Genomic DNA, 21,780 nt, shown 5'->3' with positions numbered 1-21,780 from the left:
GGTGAGGAGGAGAATTCACTGGGTTGTGAAGCATGATGGACAAATATGTTGAGCATGGAATTCTCCCCTTACTTACATTCACACTTTCTTTACATCTCTCGGTCTCTCTTCTTTCTCACACACGCTCTCTCGTTCACTCCCTCATACACACACATATACAAATGCAGCTGGAATTCCAATGAGCTATGAGGAGTCTGAGCACGAAGCAATGCAACAGTTTGACTGCAGTGGATCGCTGCCAAGACAAAACTCATATGCTACAGCAACAGTTCACGTCTTGGCTTTGCAAGTGGCTTCGTCATGAGGAGAAGAAAAAGACTTTTGAAAGTTCATTATGGACAGATAAAGCAATACATTATTAATTACATGAAATGTAAACATCCTAATCCAAACACCAACATCTGCATTATTAGTGGAATTAATCATTTTAAATGACACATACCAATGTATGTATATCTGTCTTTACATTTGTACTTCAGATACATCGAAGTACAACAATACCACAAATCAATTTCAATTTTTGAATAACGATTTTACTTGATAATCACAATTCTACAGCTGCACTATGCAAATAAGACTGCAGCAATGAAAGTGACCCCCTAATTAAGATTCTGCACAAACAAAGTTGTGGTGTCAGGTATAGATAATTGTCTTCCCGGAGGGAAAAAAAGAGTTTCAAACTTTAGTGAACGAATCATGCTGTGTCATACAAAGTAGCAAAGGGCTTCTTTGGTGGTGAGAAGAAGAAGAAGAAGAAGAAGAAGAAGAAGAGACATAGAAGCCTGACTTTCCAAGCACTGTTTGTGCATGCACTGCATATTGTGCGTGCACTGCACGTTTACCTTTCTGAGAAGGGACTTCATCTCCAAAGACCAGGCTGCTGGGTAACTGGGGTGGACCTTGTGGAACGTCTGAAGGGTCTCATTAGCCGGTGTACTGGATCTCATCACGTATGGTCTCTGAAATGAGGAGACACAATGGTATAGAGAACTTGTATTCATAGTAATGCACAGTCCTTTTTTTTCCTTTTTTCCCCACAAATGATGTGTCTTAAGGTTTGTTATGCACTCGGCCCTCTCTACTCCTGTGCTCACCTTCTGTGGACCCATTTTCTGCACTGATGGGGACAAATGACAGCAGAAACAGAGGACAAGAAGGTATTCTCCAACTCTTTCTGTGTCGGGGGGCTTTCCATGCTCTTTGTCTTGGACAGAGAGACTCATTTTGGAGATGTAGAATGAGACAAGACAAAGGAGGCATTTCATAAAACCTTACTGTGACGTGCCAATTATTTTAATTCTAATCAAATTCCTGTAGTTTTCTTGCTAGTTATGCCGGGGTGTTGCATTGTGGAGCACACAAGCTTCCGAATCTGAGGCAAACTTTGCCCAAGTCGTGTTGTTGGCTTTGTTTGTTAACTTACTGTTATATATGTGTTTTGGCTGGCTTCAGTCTCATCCAGAATTGCTGTGATCTTGTCTTTCACAATAATTTGCTTTTCCGTTTTGGCCCACTGCTATTCCTGACTAACCCCTTATTTGTGCTGCCAATAAATTAGGAGTAATCGCACAGATCAGAATCTTAGAACTTCCTTAAGCAAAGATTAAGGAACCCACTCTGTACCCAGTGGTCAGGGAGGCAGGGAAGTAAATGATGGAATGAAAATGTAGCGTAAATGTAGGGAGCGGTGAAAGGAGCCTAAGAGAGTTGATGTAAAAGTCGGAAAGTGATTGAAAGATGCCTGGAGCTTGATAATAGTGAGCTGGATTTCGGTTTTCAACATATCCAACAGGCCGGTTTTTAACACTATGAAACTGACTTTTGCTTCGTAGATTGTGTTGAAATGTGTCAGTCAGGGAAAATTGCAAGGAAACCCATAGGAGACGGGGAGAGGACGTGTAAATGAATTGTCAGGGAGAGGACTAGAGGAACTAGTGGCATCAAAAAAAAGTGGCATATGCTGAAAGGCACTGGAAGCAAGTAAGATAGAAAGTAATTTTTTGGTGTGAATATATGTTTAGAAATCCTCTTCTGCATAAGTGAATCATAAAAAAAAATAGTCGTAAATCACAGGCACGTTGCAGGATGACATGGGAAAGATGAAGATGTAGCTTTGAGGTCAGAGACAAGGACCAGAATGACGGTGGTAATGGAATGGTTTGAAGTAAAATAAAGCTTGACTCAAGATGTTTCCGTGGGATGGAAGATGTTACTCTAAAAAAAGAGAAGCGAATGTATTTAAGAAAGCGTAATGGAAAGCGGTGAGGTACGATAAGGAACCCTTAATGAAGGCTACAGATCTGTTTCAGGATTCAGAAATCAGAATTTAGAATCAGTTCGGGGTCCTCGTCCGTTCTGCCACTGTGGTCTGATTCGGGTTCAGCTCTGAGACTCGGTCTAATGGAGTGAGAGTATTGAGTGAAAACATTATGTGCCGTGTTTATTTCCGTGACATCCGATTTAAACTCCTCCAGATGGGACCAGCGTGAAATAAATAAATCTATTTTACAAATCAATTCCAATTACATGGCTCTTAGAATAACCTTTTTTCTCATTCTCCTGCAGTGATTTTGTCGCACCATGACTAAACACTTAACACTGTTCTTAGTAAGGCCAATGACAAATTAAAATACAGTTACGGCCTCACCTTCCTTCTGTTTTGGGGGGATAATCTGGACGTCTGATTTCTTACCAACAGAACTTTTCTGTCTCGTGGGTGTCTCATGCATTATTGAAGTGAACTATGATGTGGACATGTTGATGGTACTCTGTGTCCAAGATACCTGTCCTCTTAGTAGCTCATAGGCTGTAATCCCCAGTGACCACCAGTCGACAGAGAACGAGTAGCCAGGGTGTGATCCCTCGAAGGTCTGAAAAAGCTCAGGGGCTAATGGACAGAAAATATTGTACAGGATAATTAATGCATGATGGCATCTTTCTTTTAACAAGCCCTTTATAAGCATAACATCATCTACCTGTTGTTATGTAATTCAGACATATGCCTGTTAGACATTACCAAAACGTTCTCTAATGGCTTTTTTAGAAAGAGCATGCACAGTACTTGGCATGGAATTAATACTTTGCTGTTGAAGTACTGATTAATGACCATTGTCAGTGCAGGGGGCACTTGCTCCCTCTTTTCATGATGAATCACTTGATTTTTTTTTTTCATCAGTTTCATATTAGATGGGACACTGCATTTTTTTTACATGCAGTTGTCCTGGAGGAAAATAGAAATAAGTTGCAATGAGTAATTAACATTACTGTGTTTACAAATGGTAGAACATTTTTCATCTGTGTACACTAATCCCCCTCCTCCTTCTGGTTTGCTCTGCTTTCTTGCAGTGCAGAAAAAAAGTGCAGTTTATCTTCTGATGCTTCTGGGAGAGAGTTTTTTTTTTTTTTTTCCTTCTTCCAAGAGTACCCATGAATTATCTATTATACCACAGAGTATATGCATGACATTTTCCCACACGTGGTTACAGGATCTTTTTCTATCATGAATGCACACTGCATGAGAGTTGAAACAGGCACACATATATTGTGTGTGGGTGTGTGTGTGTGTATATATATATATATATATATCTGCAATTGTGCATACACGTGCAAGTACACATGTGCTGCCTCGTCTTTCCTGTCCCGCTGAAATCCTGTTAGCTCCTATCTGAAGAATCAGGAAGGAGATGAATCAATCAATGTGATCAATTGCACTTAAGACTCGCAGCTGCACTGAAAAGGACAAGTGGTGCTGTCTCAGTTCAGTTTAACTTTCTTTAAAATGCATGCATGATAATTAAACGTGCTTCGAGAATAATATACTACGATTTTGTTTATCTGAAGACAAGAAAAAATATAATAGAGGAAGTATTTTCTTGATTATTTAATGTAAAGGTCCCATATTATACTTCTGCTTTAACACATTAATGGAAGTCTCAATGTCCCCACAGTGTGTCTTGTTAAGTTCCAGCTGAAAATACAGCACAGATAATTATTGGTACGACACTTATAAAGCCATAATTTTAGCATTGGGTTGTGCTGGGCTGTCTTGCTTTAAACGTGAGCTGTTTATGACATCATAAGGGGCAACAGACCTGAATAGCTACTTTTGGTTGAATGGAGATAGGAAGGAAACAAAGGTGCAGCCTTTTCTCTTTTTGTGCGTCTCTAGGCACAAATGAGATGTAATTATGTCCTTAATGTTTTGCTCATTATGCTTAAAATCTTTCCTTATGAATGGAAATTTTCAGCTCATTCTCATTTATGTGGCCCTCGTGTGTTCATTGTACCTTGAGAGGCATTAGTGTTATTTCCTTACCCATGTACGGTTTGGTCCCAGCGATGGTTGTTGCTTTTAGGTCGTCTTTTACAATGGCTGCAATGTTGAAATCTGTTAGATGGACATGCCCTGTAGAACAGAGAGATTATAGATTACGTTATCTCAAAGTGACACATTTACAGTGCCTCACTTCTGTCAACACTGTAAATCCTTAGGTGGCAATGAGCTTTATCATCACAGAGCTCTGTTTACATCATTAGTCTAATCTGTGTCTTCAGCTCATGTTTAGGCCTTCTTTTTCTTTTGGAATTAAATGTAGTCCTTGCTTACACATGCCAGATATTTTACTTTATATGATGTGTGTGTGTTATATACAAAAATTAGGATCAGATGAATTTAATATACAGCATAATCAAGCTGAGTTTTTATTGATACAAGCTGTATGTTGTGAGAAAGGTGTAGGAGCAAAGCCAAATTTTCAAAGTCAAACCATTGACCTGTGTCTTGCCATGCTGCAGTATGGCCCAGAGTCTTTGCCATGCACACTGAGCACAAGCTAATGAGCTGAATGTAGTGTGTGTGTGTGCGTGCGCGTGCGCGTGCATGTTTGTGTGTGTCATACTGAGTGAAAGAGCAAGAGAGTTTTTGCCGCAGAGCGATTGTTGGACGGGTGTCCCCGGTAACCCCACAAACACATACCGTAGACCACACACTGACATTAGGTCGTAAAGATACACAAGTCTGTCCACACGCAAAAAAAGTACCCACCCCTCTTTCTCTGCAATGCTCTATTCCCCCCTTTTTTCCTGTCATTGTGCATTATCATCCATTATCACACATTTTCTTTGTGTGTACCTCTTTACTTCCCTCTCCTCTTTGTTTTCCATTTGCCTCTCTTCTTAGTATTCACGTTTTCTTTGATAAACCCCGTCATCTGTTCTCTGCTGCTTTACACTCTTACATCTTCAATCTTCTGCGTCCTGCAGTTTGAACAAAAATGCTTACGTACTTTATTCAGAGCTGTGGCGCATGAATGTGGTGACGCAAAACAGACAAAAGACTGGTTGTGGGTTTGTCGGTATAAAAGGACAAGAGAAGTATATAACATTGACCATCTTGTGACAATTCAATGTTCTGCTGGGAAACGTTTGGACCTGGCATTCGGGTGGATGCCAGGTCCAAATGCTACGACATGTACCACCCACCTAGACCAGACCAGGCACCCCCACCTCATAGCAATGACACTCCTTGATGGCAGCAGCCATCCCCAGCAGGATGCAGCCTGACACAGGCACACACACAAACACAGTTTAGGAACATTCCTCACTGTCTCTGCTTGTGAGTGTTTGAATGTGCAGCCACTGAACAATGCTTCTGCATGATTCCTGGTGGCTTAGTTATCTAACTTGTTTTAGTGGGATTACCTCCACAACTGTCGAGGTTTGATCCTCAGGTGATGTCACACTGCTGTGTATCTCTTCTATTTTTAATGTCTCTTTGCTTCCCAGTGCCTCAGGTCCCTCCCACCATGGATGACAACTACATAATGCATACAGTACATACGCAAATGGTTTTATAAATGGACCTATTTTGAATTTCTGTGGTCTTTTTATCCTCATGGATCATGTTCATCAGCCAAAAAGGTGACCCTGGCTCAGTTGATTACCAGACAGAAATACAACATCATCCAACAAGGTGTGCAATGACCAACACAATGCTTTCTACTAGTCACCCATGTGTGTTGATATACATACATACATTTGTTTTGGAGTGAAGAAGTTGTCTTCAGATTTCAGACACGTTCTTTGTTTAATCTACTATGTTCCTGCATGCGTGCAAGCACACTGTGGATAACCTAGACAACGGTCCTCTTGGAGCTTCTCTCCGCATCCTGGGGCTATGTCGTTTAACAAAGCAACGTCACACGTGAATGACTAAATTGTTTTTCTCTACAAGAAGCGGCTCCCATAGGAATATAGGAGCATGGGTCTATTCCTACCTGCAGAAATCACACGTGCCAAAGCAAACAGATTTCTACCACCCTCTGATACCTCATGCTGTTTCAGACTTCAGGGAAGAGGGAAAACTATGGGTTTGTGCAGAAAAACAGTGTGGGTAGAATGCATTAGGAGGAGAGAATTGCTTACTCAGTTTGAAAGGACGTAAACACATACATAGAGAGGGAAACCACAGGTGGATAACTGTTGTCCTGTGGAAATCAGGTTGAGGCTGACAAAGTTGCCTTTCTCCCTTTACCCTCCCTCAGCCTCTCTGTTCTTTTATCTCTATTCTTCCCACATGTGTTTCTATTTGTCTGTCCTTTTTTTCCTGCCTTTGACAAAATCTTTCTTTGCAGAAATGTTTGCTCATCACTTTCCTCCTCCGTGTCATATCCCTGTTTGCCTTGCTCTGTCTTCCTCTCAGCTGTCACTCTCAACTCACAGTCTTTGTCTCTCTTTGTCTGCTTCGAGCAGGGCTGCCATTCCACATATTCAGATGACGCATGATATCCTCCTAGTTCACTACAAAACGTGTACATTCATTGATCAGCCACAACATTAAAACCACTGACAGGGGAAGTGAATAACATTGACCATCTTGAGACAATGCAATGTTCCAACATTTGGACCTGGCATTCATTCATGTGGATGTTACTAAGACATGTACCACCCACCTAGACCAGACCAGACACCCCCACCCCATAGCAATGATACTCAGCAGGATGCAGCCTAAACAATTAAGGAACAACTCAAAAAACACGAAGAACAGCACAAGGAGTTGACCTCGCCTCCAAATTCACTAGATCTCAAACTGATCAGGTATCCGTGGGGTGATCCACAGAGGCCCCTCCCCTCAACCTATAGGACCCAAAGGCCCCCACTAACAACATGGGCCTTCACAGGACACCCTCAGAAGGCCCATGTCCATTCTCCAACGGTGATATATATAGTATAATGTGTATTGTATTATCTGGAATAGATAATTTTGTCTGTATACAGCATAATTTATGGTGGAAATACTTGTATGCCACTTTCCTGCCTTAGCAGTACTTCTCATTCATCCATTCACCCACACACCCACACACCCACACACTGATGGTGGAATTTACCATTGGGAGCAACTGTGTGCTTAGTGTCTTGCCCAAGGCCACTTTGGTTGGCCTTTTGTTAGCAGGGACACTAACTGAGCCACAGCCCCACAGCAGGTTTAATTCTCAATAGCATACTACAATAATAGTAATAGTATAGTATAATAATAATAGTACATTAAGCTGTATATAACCTGTTACCTAATGTACACAGCACTAAGATCATCAGGCCTATGTATGCAATAACTTGGCCTTTTTTGTTCTTACAAAAGTGTGCAGTAATGTGACCGATGGACACCGTACAGTTTATCTGGTGCAAAAAAAGATAATACAAATATAAGAAATGTGGTTTTATGGGGTGTAATATGCCAGTAATACTGAGTCTTGTCATCGCTATAAGGTTGCCAAGCAACCAGCAGAGGCTAAGGTCGAATTGTGCGTACAAGACGATGTTTTCAACTCGGTTGGAATGCACTTGTTGTTCAATGTGACAATTAAGCTGAGTCCATTATGGTTTTGTGTTATAACTTTGTGTTGTTGTAATGTCTGCATACATACGGTGCAAATATGCATGCTGTACCACATCTGAAAGTGTATGGGTGGGGTTTTTCTAGGATTAACTATAACATAAATATTCTTGATTAACATACTAATGAAAGCTTTTACAGTCTGTCTTAGTGCCCGCTTGATTTACAGTTGTTCCCCTCCCTTTGACATACAGTATACACAAACGCACGCACACACTGCTCTCTTTGTCTCTTTACTCACTGCATGTGTTTGATCATGGTAATGTCTCGATGCATGAATTAAAGCAGACAGTAAAACCTGTGATGGAACTCAATCCATCATTCAGGGATGCATTTTCTCTTACAGCAGAGTAGAGATGATAAATATCTCCTTGTCTTTCACACTACAATTACAGCACTCCTCTTATTTCATCCCATAGCTCGGAGAGAAGGGAAAAACACAATCTAAATGCCACAGGGCTTCAGATATGTCTTTTAAAATAAGAATTCACCTGGGCTACCTTCACTATAGTGAATTAAGGTATAAAGTATTTTTCATCTGGGCAACAGCTTTTAAACTTGCCTCCGAGCATTTCCACTCCTTTGATCGGTACCAAAGTTATCCCAGACGCTGGAGGTCTGGTGAAAGCTTTATTCAAAATAAGTTTTGTTTTAAATTTTGGATGGCAAGTCAAGTAAGGTCATAACAAATTGTGTAAATGAATAGCTGAAATACATTTGTCTTACCATACTCATCCAGTAGTATGTTGTCAGGTTTGATGTCTCTGCAAGGGAACACACAGACAAGAGAATTAGCATGTGTGCAGTGAGTAAAACCAGGATCAGACAGTATTTGCATGTAATTTCTGTATAAATATTAAAAAGGTGTGATTAAAACTGGCAGCACTGTTTGAAAAACAACCAAGAGAAGGATTTGAAAAAATCTGTCTGCTCGGAGAATACAAAGACGTGAAAGGAAAAGATGTAAAATTTTAAAAAAGAAGGAAGGAGGCCAGTTTTGCATAATTTAACTAATGTTTTTACATTTTGAATCCCAATATATTCTTGGTGTGCTCGTGCGTGATTGTGTGTGTGTTTAACTACCAATAGCTGAATGAAATGCGCAGCCCACACTTGGGCATTAACACTGGTTTCTTCAGCTCATTGAAACTAAATATCTGTGTTTGAAATGCACACGTTTGAATTAGTTCTAGTCGTTCTAAATATAAACACAAACTACATTGTTAGTGACTGCTATGTGGAGGTCAGAACTTCTCCTTTCAACCTTCTTTCAGTCTTCTTTGTCCAAAATGTGTGCGTTGTTGTCGTCAAATGAGTGTCACTTGTCCTTCAGAAGTAGGTGGACCGACCTCAGGAGTGGCTCTCCTGTGCTGTCCCATGCACACGTGCATTCCTTGCAGCTTTGAACTGCACACGGTTACATTGCTCTACTTATGTCTGTGGGTTTGTCCTTAGGGTGGCCTCAGTGTGTTACTATTAATGGCATTTTTGTCAGTAATGTGGTAAATGACCCCAACATAGACACAAGTATCTGGTAGCCTTGTTTTAAAAGATATGCCGCGATCTGGATGTCTGTTTTGTGTCTTCACACATGAACACATCAAATGCAACAAACAATCTGCTTTGTTGCGTAAGTATGAGAACATTTGACGCCATGGATGTCATTTTTGACCTTCGGTTATTGTTTCATATTGGACCAGACAGGGATGATTTAGTAATAAAAGCTGCCTTAAACTAGTAATCTACAAAACTTGCTTTGGTTTGTTGGAACATTTTCTATAATTGGCATACCAAGCTTTGTTGCACACTGCACTTCCCACAGTTCACCTGTAAATAAAACCGTGTAGGTGGTACCGTCTCATTTCTTGCTAATGACGTTTGAGTTTCTGTAGGTGGCACTCTCCTCTTTGTCTGTCCTGCCGGGGAGGTTAGATTGCTGCTAATAATTACCCAGTTCTTCTCGTACCTGCTCTACACAAACCACATTTCTGCTGGTTAAACAAAACATCTACGGTGAATCAGTGAAAATGCCCAAAACTGAATGCACAGGTCATCTCCTGTAACGCTTCACAATCGGCTGCCTTGCTGTTGTTTTGGATTATTTCACTTCAGTGAATGACAAAAATGGACATACAATACTTCTGACTGAAACTTAAAATTGCAGTGTGTTTCAGCAGTGTGTACCTGGCGTGTGAATATCTAATACATTTGAGAAGGAAGAGAGAACAAGTTGTGGGAGTAGCTGAGACACCTGAGAAGAGGAGCAGGTGTCAACTGAGGCTCCGTACAAAGTCACAGCTTCTGCTGGTTTCTCATCATCTGTCATATGTTTTGTTTTTCTGCTACTTTCCAGCAGATGCTTGTTTCTCTGCAACCCACGTGTTTGTCTTTGAGGCCACGTACACCGATCAGCCACAACATAAACCACTGACAGGAGAAGTAAATAACATTGACCATCTTGTGACAATTCAGTGTTCTGCTGGGAAACTTTTGGACCTGGCATTCATTCGTGTGGCTGTTACTTAGACATGCAGCACCCATCTAGACCAGACCAGGCACCCCCACCCCATAGCAATGACACTCCTTGATGGCAGCAGCCATCCCCAGCAGGATGCAGCCTGACACAGGCACACACACAAAAACACTTTAGGAACAACTCAAAAAAACAAAAAACAGAAAGAACAAGGTGTTGACCTGGCCTCCGAATTCGGTATCTGTGGCCCATTGACCCATTGTTCCAGCATGCACTGGAACAAGCCTGATCCTCAGAGGCCCCTCCCCTTAACCCATAGGACCCAAAGACCCCCCACTAACAACATTCTGTTGCTAGACGCCACAGGACACCCTCAGAAGGCCCATGTCCATTCTGTGATGCTGCATCTGAGTATATTCTTGGCTTGGAACTTAAATCAGTTCTCAAGACTTTCCAAAGTTTAATCTGGAGAGATTGTATGACTACAGATTACATGAAATCTGGTTCACAGAGAACATTCTTGCTAATACAGGATACATGTTCTTGTTACTGTAGTGTTATGCTTCAGTATGTAGATATTTATCCACATTATTGAGGAAATGTGGTTTGATCCAACAATTTTTTTTGTTGTTCTGATTTACACATTTTGTTATTCCATTTGCAAACTCTATTTTCTTATCACTGAATAAAGTTAGGAAATTTAAACACATTTGAATGGACCAGTGGCCAATGATTTCCCTCTAAGCCAATTCGTTTTAATTCAAAGCTCAATTTCTCTCCTGTTTTGCCCTATTTTCACTGATCTTTATTTGTCCTTGACTCTGTCAGCTCTCTTTCCATATACTGTGTATCCCAACACTGTCTGTGCCAGTCACACTCATTACGTTATCATATCAACTCGGAAAGTCACGCAAAAACAACACAGAGAGTTGGGCAGTATCGTATTCTGATAATCAGCATCCTCTCCTAAGACATGATTTTTTTTTTTTTGTTTTTTGTTTTTTCTAGATCCAAACAGTAAATGTATTGATTGACATGCATGGCTGCTGACTATAAAGAGTGAAAGGGTACAGGGTGTTCTCAGCTTCTCTCTGTTCTCTCGCCTCTGGAACGTATCCCCACTGCTCTAAAAATGCTTTGAACTGGAGAGACGATATTCAATATTCAGAGCCCTTCTCAAATGCTCCTTTTGTGCTTGACGATCAAATGCAGCATTCATTTTGACATCAACATTCCCAAATGAAGACATCCGAGAGGTGCTTATCGCGCGTAGGTTAACTGGGATGGGGACATCACAATAATATTTATAAGTGGTTTCACTTTTATACTGGGGTATGTCGTCGTGTGAGTTAAAATGCATGCAGGGTTGTTGCATTTTAAATGTCCTTCTGTTGTTCATTGTTAGTCTACCACCTATAGGATGGATCACAGCAGTATTTTGCATATCAGAGGCCACACTGACCTGTGCCTTATGTGCGTACACAGGAGCACACTCATGCAGACAAGGACAACCTGTAGTATGGGTGTAGTCTTGGGTGCTTTGGCAGATAGAGTAGAGTGGCACAGGCCCAGGTGGGGGTGAGAAAGGTCGACTATGTAACCCTTAATTAGCTGACATTTGCCTCAAAGACTGGCACTGAGAGAGAGAGAGGAGGGGCGTGTGTCGCTGCTAAAAAAGCAGGCTGCAAGGAAGAGCAAGGAAGCTGCTTTTATAGCTAAAGGCCACGCTGTCATTGTGAAGCCACAGGACCAGGAGGGGCACGGACACCTGGCTCAAGAGATAGAGCAAAGCAGCGAGTCTCATTAGGAGGCGCTGCATGGTGAAAGCCAAGCTTCTGAGATGGAGTTGATGGTGGTGATGAAGGCCGTCAGCGGCTTTCTCTTCTGACCGCCAACATTAATGAGCAACTTGCCCCCTTTAGATTTCCAAAAACTGTCATGATGTAGAGCTGCATATTACATTCAATAATATATCTTCATAACTATTTTAAACTGTCATATAAAGGCAAGACTTTCATGTAAATCTATTGCTCAAAGAATAATATTGTACTTTCATGCTAAATAAGTATTTGGGAGAGCTTAAACAATACAAAATAAGTGAGAATAGACTGAGACACCCTCGAGTCCGACATAAAGGTTTACGCATAAAAATAGTCAATATTTCATAAAGCTCAGAGCCAACGAAGCAGTCTGAATCAATATTCACAGTTTCTCGGTTCCATTCAGTTTAATGGTCCACAAATTAAATAATAATAATAATAATAATAATGTTTTCTTTCATAGAAGCTGAAATGAGAATTACCAAGCAATTACAGACTATTTTCTTTTTTTAATCAAAAATGGTCATAATACTCAGTGTTGAAACGGACATAATTTACCTTGTTGTACACCCACTTCTTTTGTTGTTCAGTGTCCTTCAGAAGTCATCTAAATTTTTACCGATCCTTATCATCCATTTCCATGGTAGAAGAGAAGACATGAGGAAGAACTTGTCACCTGCTCATTTCATCTAGCACTTTGTCATATGTTTTTTTATCAGCCGCAATAACTGCAATGCAGCATCTATTAGCGCTGAGGAACAGATGGGTCTGTTGCAGACTTGGTCGCAACCAGGGCCGTGTGAAGATTGGTCTGCTCTGCTCGGCGACACCTCAACCATCTGCAAGCATTTACAACTTTGCACAAGATGCTTCCGAGGGTGGACGATGGAGTAACGCTGTTCTGTGATGTGGCTCAGAAGCACGGCAACAACAACAACAAAAAAAAACTTGAAGTTCTTGAAGAAGTAAACCCCTAGCACTGTGTGACTTTTAGTTTAGGACAAACTACAGAGAGGCTGTGCTGACCATCGCTAGACTATGAGAACAGTTTGTAATTATTAGTCATTCTTTGTTGCTGCTGTAGTTAATACAAACTTGCACACAAAGTAATCCACCTCATTTTCCAACCTTTTTCTTATCTTGAGGCAAAAAGAGAAGAAAACATTATGACAACCCAAAGCACCTTACAAGTGAACTGACAGCTGTGAACTGAGCGAGACAGGCAGGAGATATAAAGTATATGCATAAAATACTGTTTATAAAGATAAAATGTCTACAAGGCCATGTCCAGAGAGAGATGGCTATTCATTCTTTCATTCAGTGAGGACGATAAAGACCCGCAGCATTAAATTTGGAGAGTTAACTGGGATAGTGACGATTTGAGAAAATGAATGGTTTTGATAAATGGATAAATTGAGAAAATTAAATCATGAGCTGACGAGACAACACACGGGTAAAATGGAACAATGGACGTACAATTTTTTGGACTCTTCTGAGTGAGGAATGCGATGAAAGGCAAGTGCGGTGCAAGCCGATCCCCTCGGCTATTCTCTCAGTTGACTGGCTCTACAAGCTATTAGCAGGATCTAATGGCCTCATTACAGCTTAATATCAGAGGCAGAGGGGTAACTGAGCCCTGTACCTGGTCATACGATACTGCGCTGATACTGGAGTGGGCCAACACACCTGAGTATGGAGCCCTATTTCCACACACACGCACAGAGAGGTCGCGCAACCGCTCGGCAACGTACACATCACTAAAAGAGCGTTCGTATGTTGAACATGTTGACTCATAATATGCAGATGCCAAATAAGAAGAGAAGCACACCTGTCAAGTGAGACCAAGTAAGATTTGGTTTCTTCTATTAGATGTGAACTGTGAAACAATAATAGTAAAATCAGACTTGTTCTGACATGTTCTGATAATATCAACAATCAACCACATTCAGTGATAAAAACCAATAGGACTGGTATAAGCCATATACCATAAGTGTTTTATTGATGAAGAAACATGTTCTCAATGAGCAGGTGAAGACCCCACCACTCATTCCTCCCCAGCCCTCAAAATATGATCAGGCTCGGAACAAAAAGACAAAACAAAAAAGAGGATGATGTTGGTTACACTGTCCTTAAATTACTAATTTTCTGTTACATTAATATATTCGAGGGAAAAAAGTGTATCACAACTGTTTCTGTCAATCAGTTGCTTGATAGTTCTTGTTCTGGAGACACACTACAGATGGCACAAAGTAATGAAACTATTGAGGTTTGATGCAGTCCTGCATTTTAGTCATGTCATTTTTCAGCTTTCTGGCTTTGGATAAAATGTAATGGCCAAAAAGGTCAACTGTAATTTAATTTACTTACATAATTTATGCTTTAAATCGTCAAAAAGGACAAAATCTAAAGCACCTACTTCAGAGAAATGTTTTGTTGTGGGTTTTTTTGGGGACGTACAGTAGAGCGCAGGCAGTTTAATCACAGGCTCTTTCATGGCTCTGATGCTTTAGCAACTCTCTCCTCCACTCTGGAATAAAAGCAGAGAGCTGTTTGAGATCGTGCCTCTCCCTCTCTGTCACAAAGGAGTGCAGGAGCTCTGGAAGCTCGGCCTCACCGCACGCACAAAACAACCAATGAACGCGGCAATACACAGTTTATGGAAAACAGAAATATGCACACGCTCGGCGATACACACACACACACACACACACACACACACAGAGTGTCAGAATCCCTCAGTTCTAAGTACCCACGCCCACCAGCCATTGAAGAGCGAGTCAGACAGCCGCTGCCTTTGAACATGAATTGAAAGCCAACGAAAGCCACAGAGGCTAACATCTCCAATCCAACAAACGGCTGCATCTCTAGCTCACCCTGTCTGCATGCTGTTAAAACCAACCAGCTCTGACAAGTGTGAGAAGGTGTGTGTGTGTGTGTGTGTGTGTGTGTGCACCTGTCATCTAGCGCATGAGTAAACGTTCTAGTGTGTGCATAATGGTACCAACTCTTCAGGTGGGAACAAATACTAAGTGCAGCTGATGGATGAAGTTTGTATGGTTGACAAGTCACTGGTGTCATATGGAGCCTGACGGAGAGACAACGCCGAGCTGCTGCTAGCCATGTTTCAAATTTTTGATGCACATTTTGACGTATCACATCAAAAATTGGAGATAGAAGCACCCTATTGCAAGTATGGTAAGTTCAGATGTTGCAAAGTCACATGGTAGGTCAGAGGCATTGTTGTATGGCATTAGAACTATTACAGTTATTTTTCTTTGTCTCCAAGCTTAGAAGCTTGGCCAATGGGATCTGAAAATGCTGTTTGTTAGAGCCATGTGTAACATAGACATTACCGACACTTTCTGATGACACTGCACAGAGTGATGGAAATTAATTGAATTCACATATTCTTCTACGTTTGGAACTTCTCAGACGTTTCCAACATTTGATCTTCTCACATCTGAACTACAACTTGTGTTCGAAGAAAGCAAAATCGCCTAAGAATTTCACATTTCTAACCCTTTGATGTGATGTTATGCTATGTTACTGACTCGCATGTGAAGACACATCCATCTAATAAGGAAAAGCCTACTAATATTTTACAGGTGTTCTCAAAATATTAGAAAATGAGCATCGATCAGAAACACGAATTATGGCTTCATGGGGTTCACAAAAGACATTGGTTTCTTACTTGCAACTATGCCACAAGATGCCAATAGTTATTTATATGATTAAGATCCAGGATCTAAGAAAGCTAACTACAGAAGTGCCTACTTATTTTTGCCCAATGACCAGGAGCAGAGTCATCCTGAAAGATGCTATCATTTGGCAGGTTAAAGTTGTACAGACGGTAGTGACCTGCTTAAGCTGTTGGTGGGTTTCCTCACATGAACTGTTTACTTTAGGTCCTTCTGCAACATTTGTATTGGATTAAGGTCAGGACTTTGACTTGGCCATTCAAAAAAAAAAAAAAACATTCATTTTGCTCTTCTTTAACTATTGTTTTGTAGAACAACTCGGATTCTTGGGCTCGTTGTCTTGCTGCATGACCCAGTTTCTTCAAAGATCCAGCTCACACACAGATATCCTGACATTTTGTTTTAGAATTGGTTGGTATAATTCAGAATCCTTTGGGCTGGATGCAACAAAACAGGCCCAAACAAGGACATTACAGGTTCTGATGCTGGAATGCAGTGTTGTTTCATCTCCAAACATGACGCCTCTCATTCAAACAATTCTACTTTGGTGTCATCCGTCCATACGACATCTTCCCTGTAGTCTTCTGGTTTGTTCACATGATGTTTAGAAAACTGCAGATGGGCCAAAATGTTCTTTTTGGAGAGCAGTGTCTTTGTCCTTGCCACTCTGCCATCACACCATGGTTGTTCAGTGTTCTCCTGATGGTGGGCTCATGAACATTAACATTAGCCGATGTGAGAGAGGCCTTTAAATGCTTAGAAGTTACCCTAGGTACCTTTGTGACCTCTTTGACTATTATGCGTCTTGCTTTTGTTGGTGGACCACTCCTGTGGAGAGTCTTAAACCCTCACAATCTTTCTGATGGTGGATTTGTTGACTCCAAACTCTTTAGAGATGGTTCTGTAACCTTTTCCAGCCTGACGATCAACAGCAACTCTTTTTCTGAGGTTTTCAGAAAGCTACTTTCTCCCTTGCCATCATACACTTCCACAAACGCAACAAAACACAGCACTGAACAACACCGGAGTCTCATAACACATTGACTGGAAACACTTCTCAACAGATGGAAACTAATTTGGCCTTGAAATGAACTTGTCATCTTGGAGGTGCACTTACTTTGGCACCTACAGATACGTAATATTGGCTCATATTGTTGAATAAATGTGAAAATACGTTGGTTTTTGAGTCATTTTTATGCAGAAATGAAAGCAAATTACATCTCAGATGAAAAATCTTTAGGCGTGAGAGATTCAAAACCCCGTTCAGGTTTCGCAACTTCTTTGCTTTTTATCCTAGTAGGGGAACTGAGTCTGTGCAATTTGACATGTACAGCAACCTTCCTAATGTAAAGCAACAAGACAATCCTGTGGTGTCACAAGCAAGGAATGATCCCTGCAGCGTGTGCTTATATCATGTATGAATGTAACAGCTGATGCCATGTTGCTACTTCACCTACGCACGTCAGCCTTATCCAGTGCGATCTGTACGGGTGTACTTGGCTTATTCAGACAACATTACAAATTTAAGGCTTGATGCACATTCTTTGTGTACTACTCACCATCACGAGTCTACCAGCGATGAATAATTCATCAAGTCAGAAACATTTAGAGAGTGTTACAGAAAATGTCCGCTCTGTACGCCCTCTCTGGCTTTTTAACTCTTTATCTTTCCTTTCTCTTATCTCTTAGTGTGTCTCTGTGACCTTTCCATTCCGCCTAAGTCTCTCTTCTAATTATTCTCCTACAGGCAAGCACGTGAGTTAGATAAACAAGCTGGCAATTTGTGATCTTGGTGGAGATGACTTGCTGGTAAACAGTCTATCATGTTCAGAGCACAAACCTCCTCCCGCCATCTAATCTACTGTTGTGAGCTGGGCTGAGCTGGGCTGGGCTGGGCAAGATTTTCGACAACGTGCTCAAGTCACAATTTTGTGGTGTAAATCGGAGAGCTGGGGCAGCACAGAGGTGTGGTGGTTTGCTGCTTGATGCCTTACAGCAAGAAAGTTCTGGGTTCCAATCCATCGGCCGACTGGAGCCTGTGGAGTTTGCGTGTTCTCCCTGTGTCTGCGTGGGTTCTCTCTGGGTACTCCAGCTTCCTCCCACTGTCCAAAGTCATGCTAGTTAGGTTAATTTGTGATTCTATATTGGCCATAGGTGTGAGTGTGCTTGTCTGTCTCTCTGTGTTAGCCCTGCGATAGACTGGCGACCTTCACAGGTTGTACCTCGCCTCTTGTCCAATGGCAGCTGGGATAGGCTCCAGCCCCCCCCCCCCGCGACCCTCCAAAGGACAAGTCATTACAGAAAATGAATGAATGAAATCAGAGAGCTGGCACCAGCTGGCACCTTAATCTGCATTTATGAAATATGAGCATATAATTTCTGCATCCCTCCCGCCCCACCCTCACTGCTCCTCTTTCTTCTTCTTCTTCTTCTTCTTCTTCTTCTTCTGCTGGGAAATAAAACATTAACACACTCCATGAATAAAGAATACTTCACTTGCAGACATGACAAACGCTCCCCATTTCACATTTCAAACAGCTGATGAAGAGTAAGAGTTATGGCTTTGTCTGCCTCCATGCAGTCTGCAATGGTGAATATTATCTCTCCCTTTTAAGAACCATCCACGAAAAGACCCACATCCTTTCACCTCCAGTTAACCAGATAGGAGGATTGAGACCGTATTCCCTTCTGGCAGCTTGGCGAAAGGCCTCTGGAGGAGAAGAGGGTTGAAGAAGCAAATAAATTATTTGAAGCAGAGCTATGCTCGTGCCACTCCCTGGGAGAAAGAGACAGACACTGCACAACTAAGACTAAGGAATGAGGACGTGAGATAAAGTAAAGAATTGGGAAAATACATGAAAGTACAGTGCAAAAATAGCACATGGGGGGGGGCAATAATGAGAGTGATTATGAGGAAAAGGTACTGTTTGTGTGAGAGATGAGGTAAAGAGATCAGAGCTTGCAAAGGAGACTCCTCCCTGAATGAAGTCAGCTAGTTTCTGCAGTACACTTCAGTTCTTTTACTTAGAAACAAACAACGTGTTCTCTCTTCCTCTTTACCAGGCATCTTCTGTCGCTCAGCCCCAACCCATTTGTTACATCTAAAGATGAAAATGTGCCACATAAAAATGGTCTTCGATTACCAAAATGCTGAGTGCACTCACAATAGCACTATAGATTTTACATTCGTTTTTGGACGTCCATGACACAGACCATTGCTGGATTAGAAAATATATGGCCAATCCTTTTATTCTTTAACATTCAGCTGCCGTTTACAACTTATATTTATATTATGTATTTGATTAAAATGATGGATGTTTTTTTTCTTCTTACAACACACGAAGTGTACATAACACCCCATAACTACGCATGGCACAGATAGGGCTACAGTACTTCATGCAAAATAATTCATAGAGGATGCACTGCACCAGCAAACCACTCGGTTTCTCATTGCTTCTACTTAATGCAACTCATTATCAATGCTTCAGACCAGGCAGTATGTTTCACAGTTATGATTGACAAAATTAACTTCCGCCTTAACTGCAAACTGAGGTTTGTCTGAAGAGCCACTGCCGTCGCCATCCGTTAACGATTAGTCCCCGAACAACTTTAGTGGGCCGCGTGTTTCCTAAATGAAACACTGCATATTGACTCGTTAAGAGCATCTGGCGGCCGACAACGTGCAAGTCTTTCCATTACGAGGATTCTGGGAGGCACCAAAATGCACCTGAGGATTTGTCCGGAGATAATTGTTGTTGATGTCTAAGAGGCTGCGGTAAACTTGTGCACGACCGCCGCAACCACAGGACGCGTGCACGTACACACATCAGCATGCCTTCCCCTGCCACACACACTCGCCATTTATCTTTCCACTTGTTTGGAGAGACTCGTCAAATCTCAGAAGATGTCATCTAATTGAGACTCAGTCTATTGTTAATAATTCAAACTCCCGAAAGAGGTTCGTGTTAAAACACTAACTGATCTGGAATTAGACTGCACCCGATATATAGCACAACAACCCGTCCGTGGGGACGAGGGGCATGATTAACACTCGTTAAACAAACACTCATAAATATGATTTCCCACTGCAGAAATATTTATGTAGAAGAGGAAATATTAAAAATTAACGCTAGTATGGCATTTATTTCTCATGTCAAGAATAAAAACTATTCATCACCACTCAAGAGTGAAGGAAATTAAATGCTAACTCGCAGGAAGGAGGCAAAGACGTCATATTGTCAAACCCTCAGGGGATTCTCCAAGCGTGAGCTACTGGAAAAGCACTCAATGGAGGTTGTTACCTGAGGCCTGAGGCTAGAGGCCTGAAGAAACCAAACACACCCACAGAGATTTTTGATAAAAAAAAATAAAAATAAATGAATAAAAATAAAATAAATGTTATATTCCCATAAATTAAGTTTATGGTATAAGTTAATGTATAGAATGTTTTATATAGTTATATAGGGACCGGTGAAAGGAAAAAGGACATTTTAATAAATAGAAAAGTTTACATTTAATAACTGACTTCCATCTTGCGTCACAACTGCTCCCGTGACAGCCCCGTGAGATTAGCCATACAGTAGAAGAGCTCATTATTAAAAAGAAGTAGCAAAACTAAACACATAGATGCCTCCTGTTGTCACTGCTTTTACATTATGTCATTGCAGATCCCAGTACACACCAATCGGGCATAACATTATGACCACCTTCCTAATATTGTGTAGGTCTCCCTTGTGCCTCCAAAACAGTTGGGACTCATCAGAGAATGGACATGGACCTTCTGAGGGTGTTCTATGGTGTCTGGCAACAGAATGTTGTTAGTGGGGGGTCTTTGGGTCCTATGGGTTGATGGGAAAGACCAGTTTATAAAGGACAGGAATCCCACAAGAATCAATATTAGGCCCCTGCTATTTATTTTCCATCTGAGCACCGCCATGTCTGTTTTAATGCTAACAATACCATCTTGTATTATGTATTAGAATTTGGTAACAGTGTAGTTGTCAAATAAAGCTCATGTCGAACACCTTGCTGTAGAATGTAAACTTCAACTTTTATTCTAGATAGATAGATAGATAGATACTTTATTAATCCCGAGGGAAATTCAGGCATCCAGTAGCAGTAACATACATTGAACATACAATACAAAAACTATATAAAAAGTTTCTTCTTACATGCTTCTTACATATTCCTTTAAAAGAAAATAAATATCTATCCATTATGTTCACTTTATCTAAGTTATAATTGATCTAAGTGTGATTACTGATACATGTTAATGATAATGAGCTTGATTTTAGTGAGACTGACGCTAAATCAAGCTCCACTAACTCATGTGAACATTTCAGCATCATATGGGCTCGTAACATAATTACCATATCGTCATGTTGCATGCAATTTGTGTCATTATCATCACTACCCTCCCTCATTATCATCAAACTCATCAGAGACCAGCGGAAGGAGAACTTTAATGTGAACACCCTACATTTACACACACATAGAGGCAGGTGCATGCACGCACAAACACATTGGGAAGGCTTCCAGTGCATTTACTTGCCGTACCAAAGTCACCACGTCCACATCTGAGGGAGGAAATTATATATATTCAATTTCCATAGAGATGAGCTGCGAGTTACTTTCAGCTCCTCTTCCCATCTGAAGCTAATGAATGCAGATTGAAAAGATGTTGATTCCGTCTAAACAAACGCCCCCAACACCTGCACATCAAGTGGCAAGTCTGTCCTCTCCAGGACTAAAATAGGAAACATCATTTAAATATTCATATCCCTCAATGGACTGAATGAATAAGCAAATTATTAATCCGTCCCATTTATCTCTCTCCCTCCTTCCTGTGGAGGTTTTAAGAGTGTGGACAAGAGCAAGTAGCCTGCTTAACGTTAAATG

At 41.1% G+C, this 21,780-nt stretch overlaps 1 protein-coding gene across 1 annotated transcript in view; it reads right to left on the bottom strand.

Moving 5' to 3' along the window:
- The window catches only part of stk32a (serine/threonine kinase 32A), a gene marked incomplete at its 5' end in the record, with an annotated part of 54,852 nt that overhangs the window by 9,719 nt on the left and 23,353 nt on the right, over positions 1-21,780 (bottom strand). Inside the window, 4 exons of the mRNA XM_084564834.1 lie at positions 843-959; positions 2,784-2,887; positions 4,316-4,405; positions 8,618-8,655. Of these exons, the coding sequence (XP_084420960.1) occupies positions 843-959; positions 2,784-2,887; positions 4,316-4,405; positions 8,618-8,655 (349 nt within the window). The remainder of the gene's footprint in view (positions 1-842; positions 960-2,783; positions 2,888-4,315; positions 4,406-8,617; positions 8,656-21,780) is intronic.

This window comes from Chelon labrosus (genome assembly GCF_963514085.1).
Source record: "Chelon labrosus genome assembly, chromosome: 17".
Lineage (NCBI taxonomy): Eukaryota > Metazoa > Chordata > Actinopteri > Mugiliformes > Mugilidae > Chelon > Chelon labrosus.
Note: the sequence above shows the minus strand (reverse complement) of the source record. Positions and strands in the feature narration are given on the sequence as shown.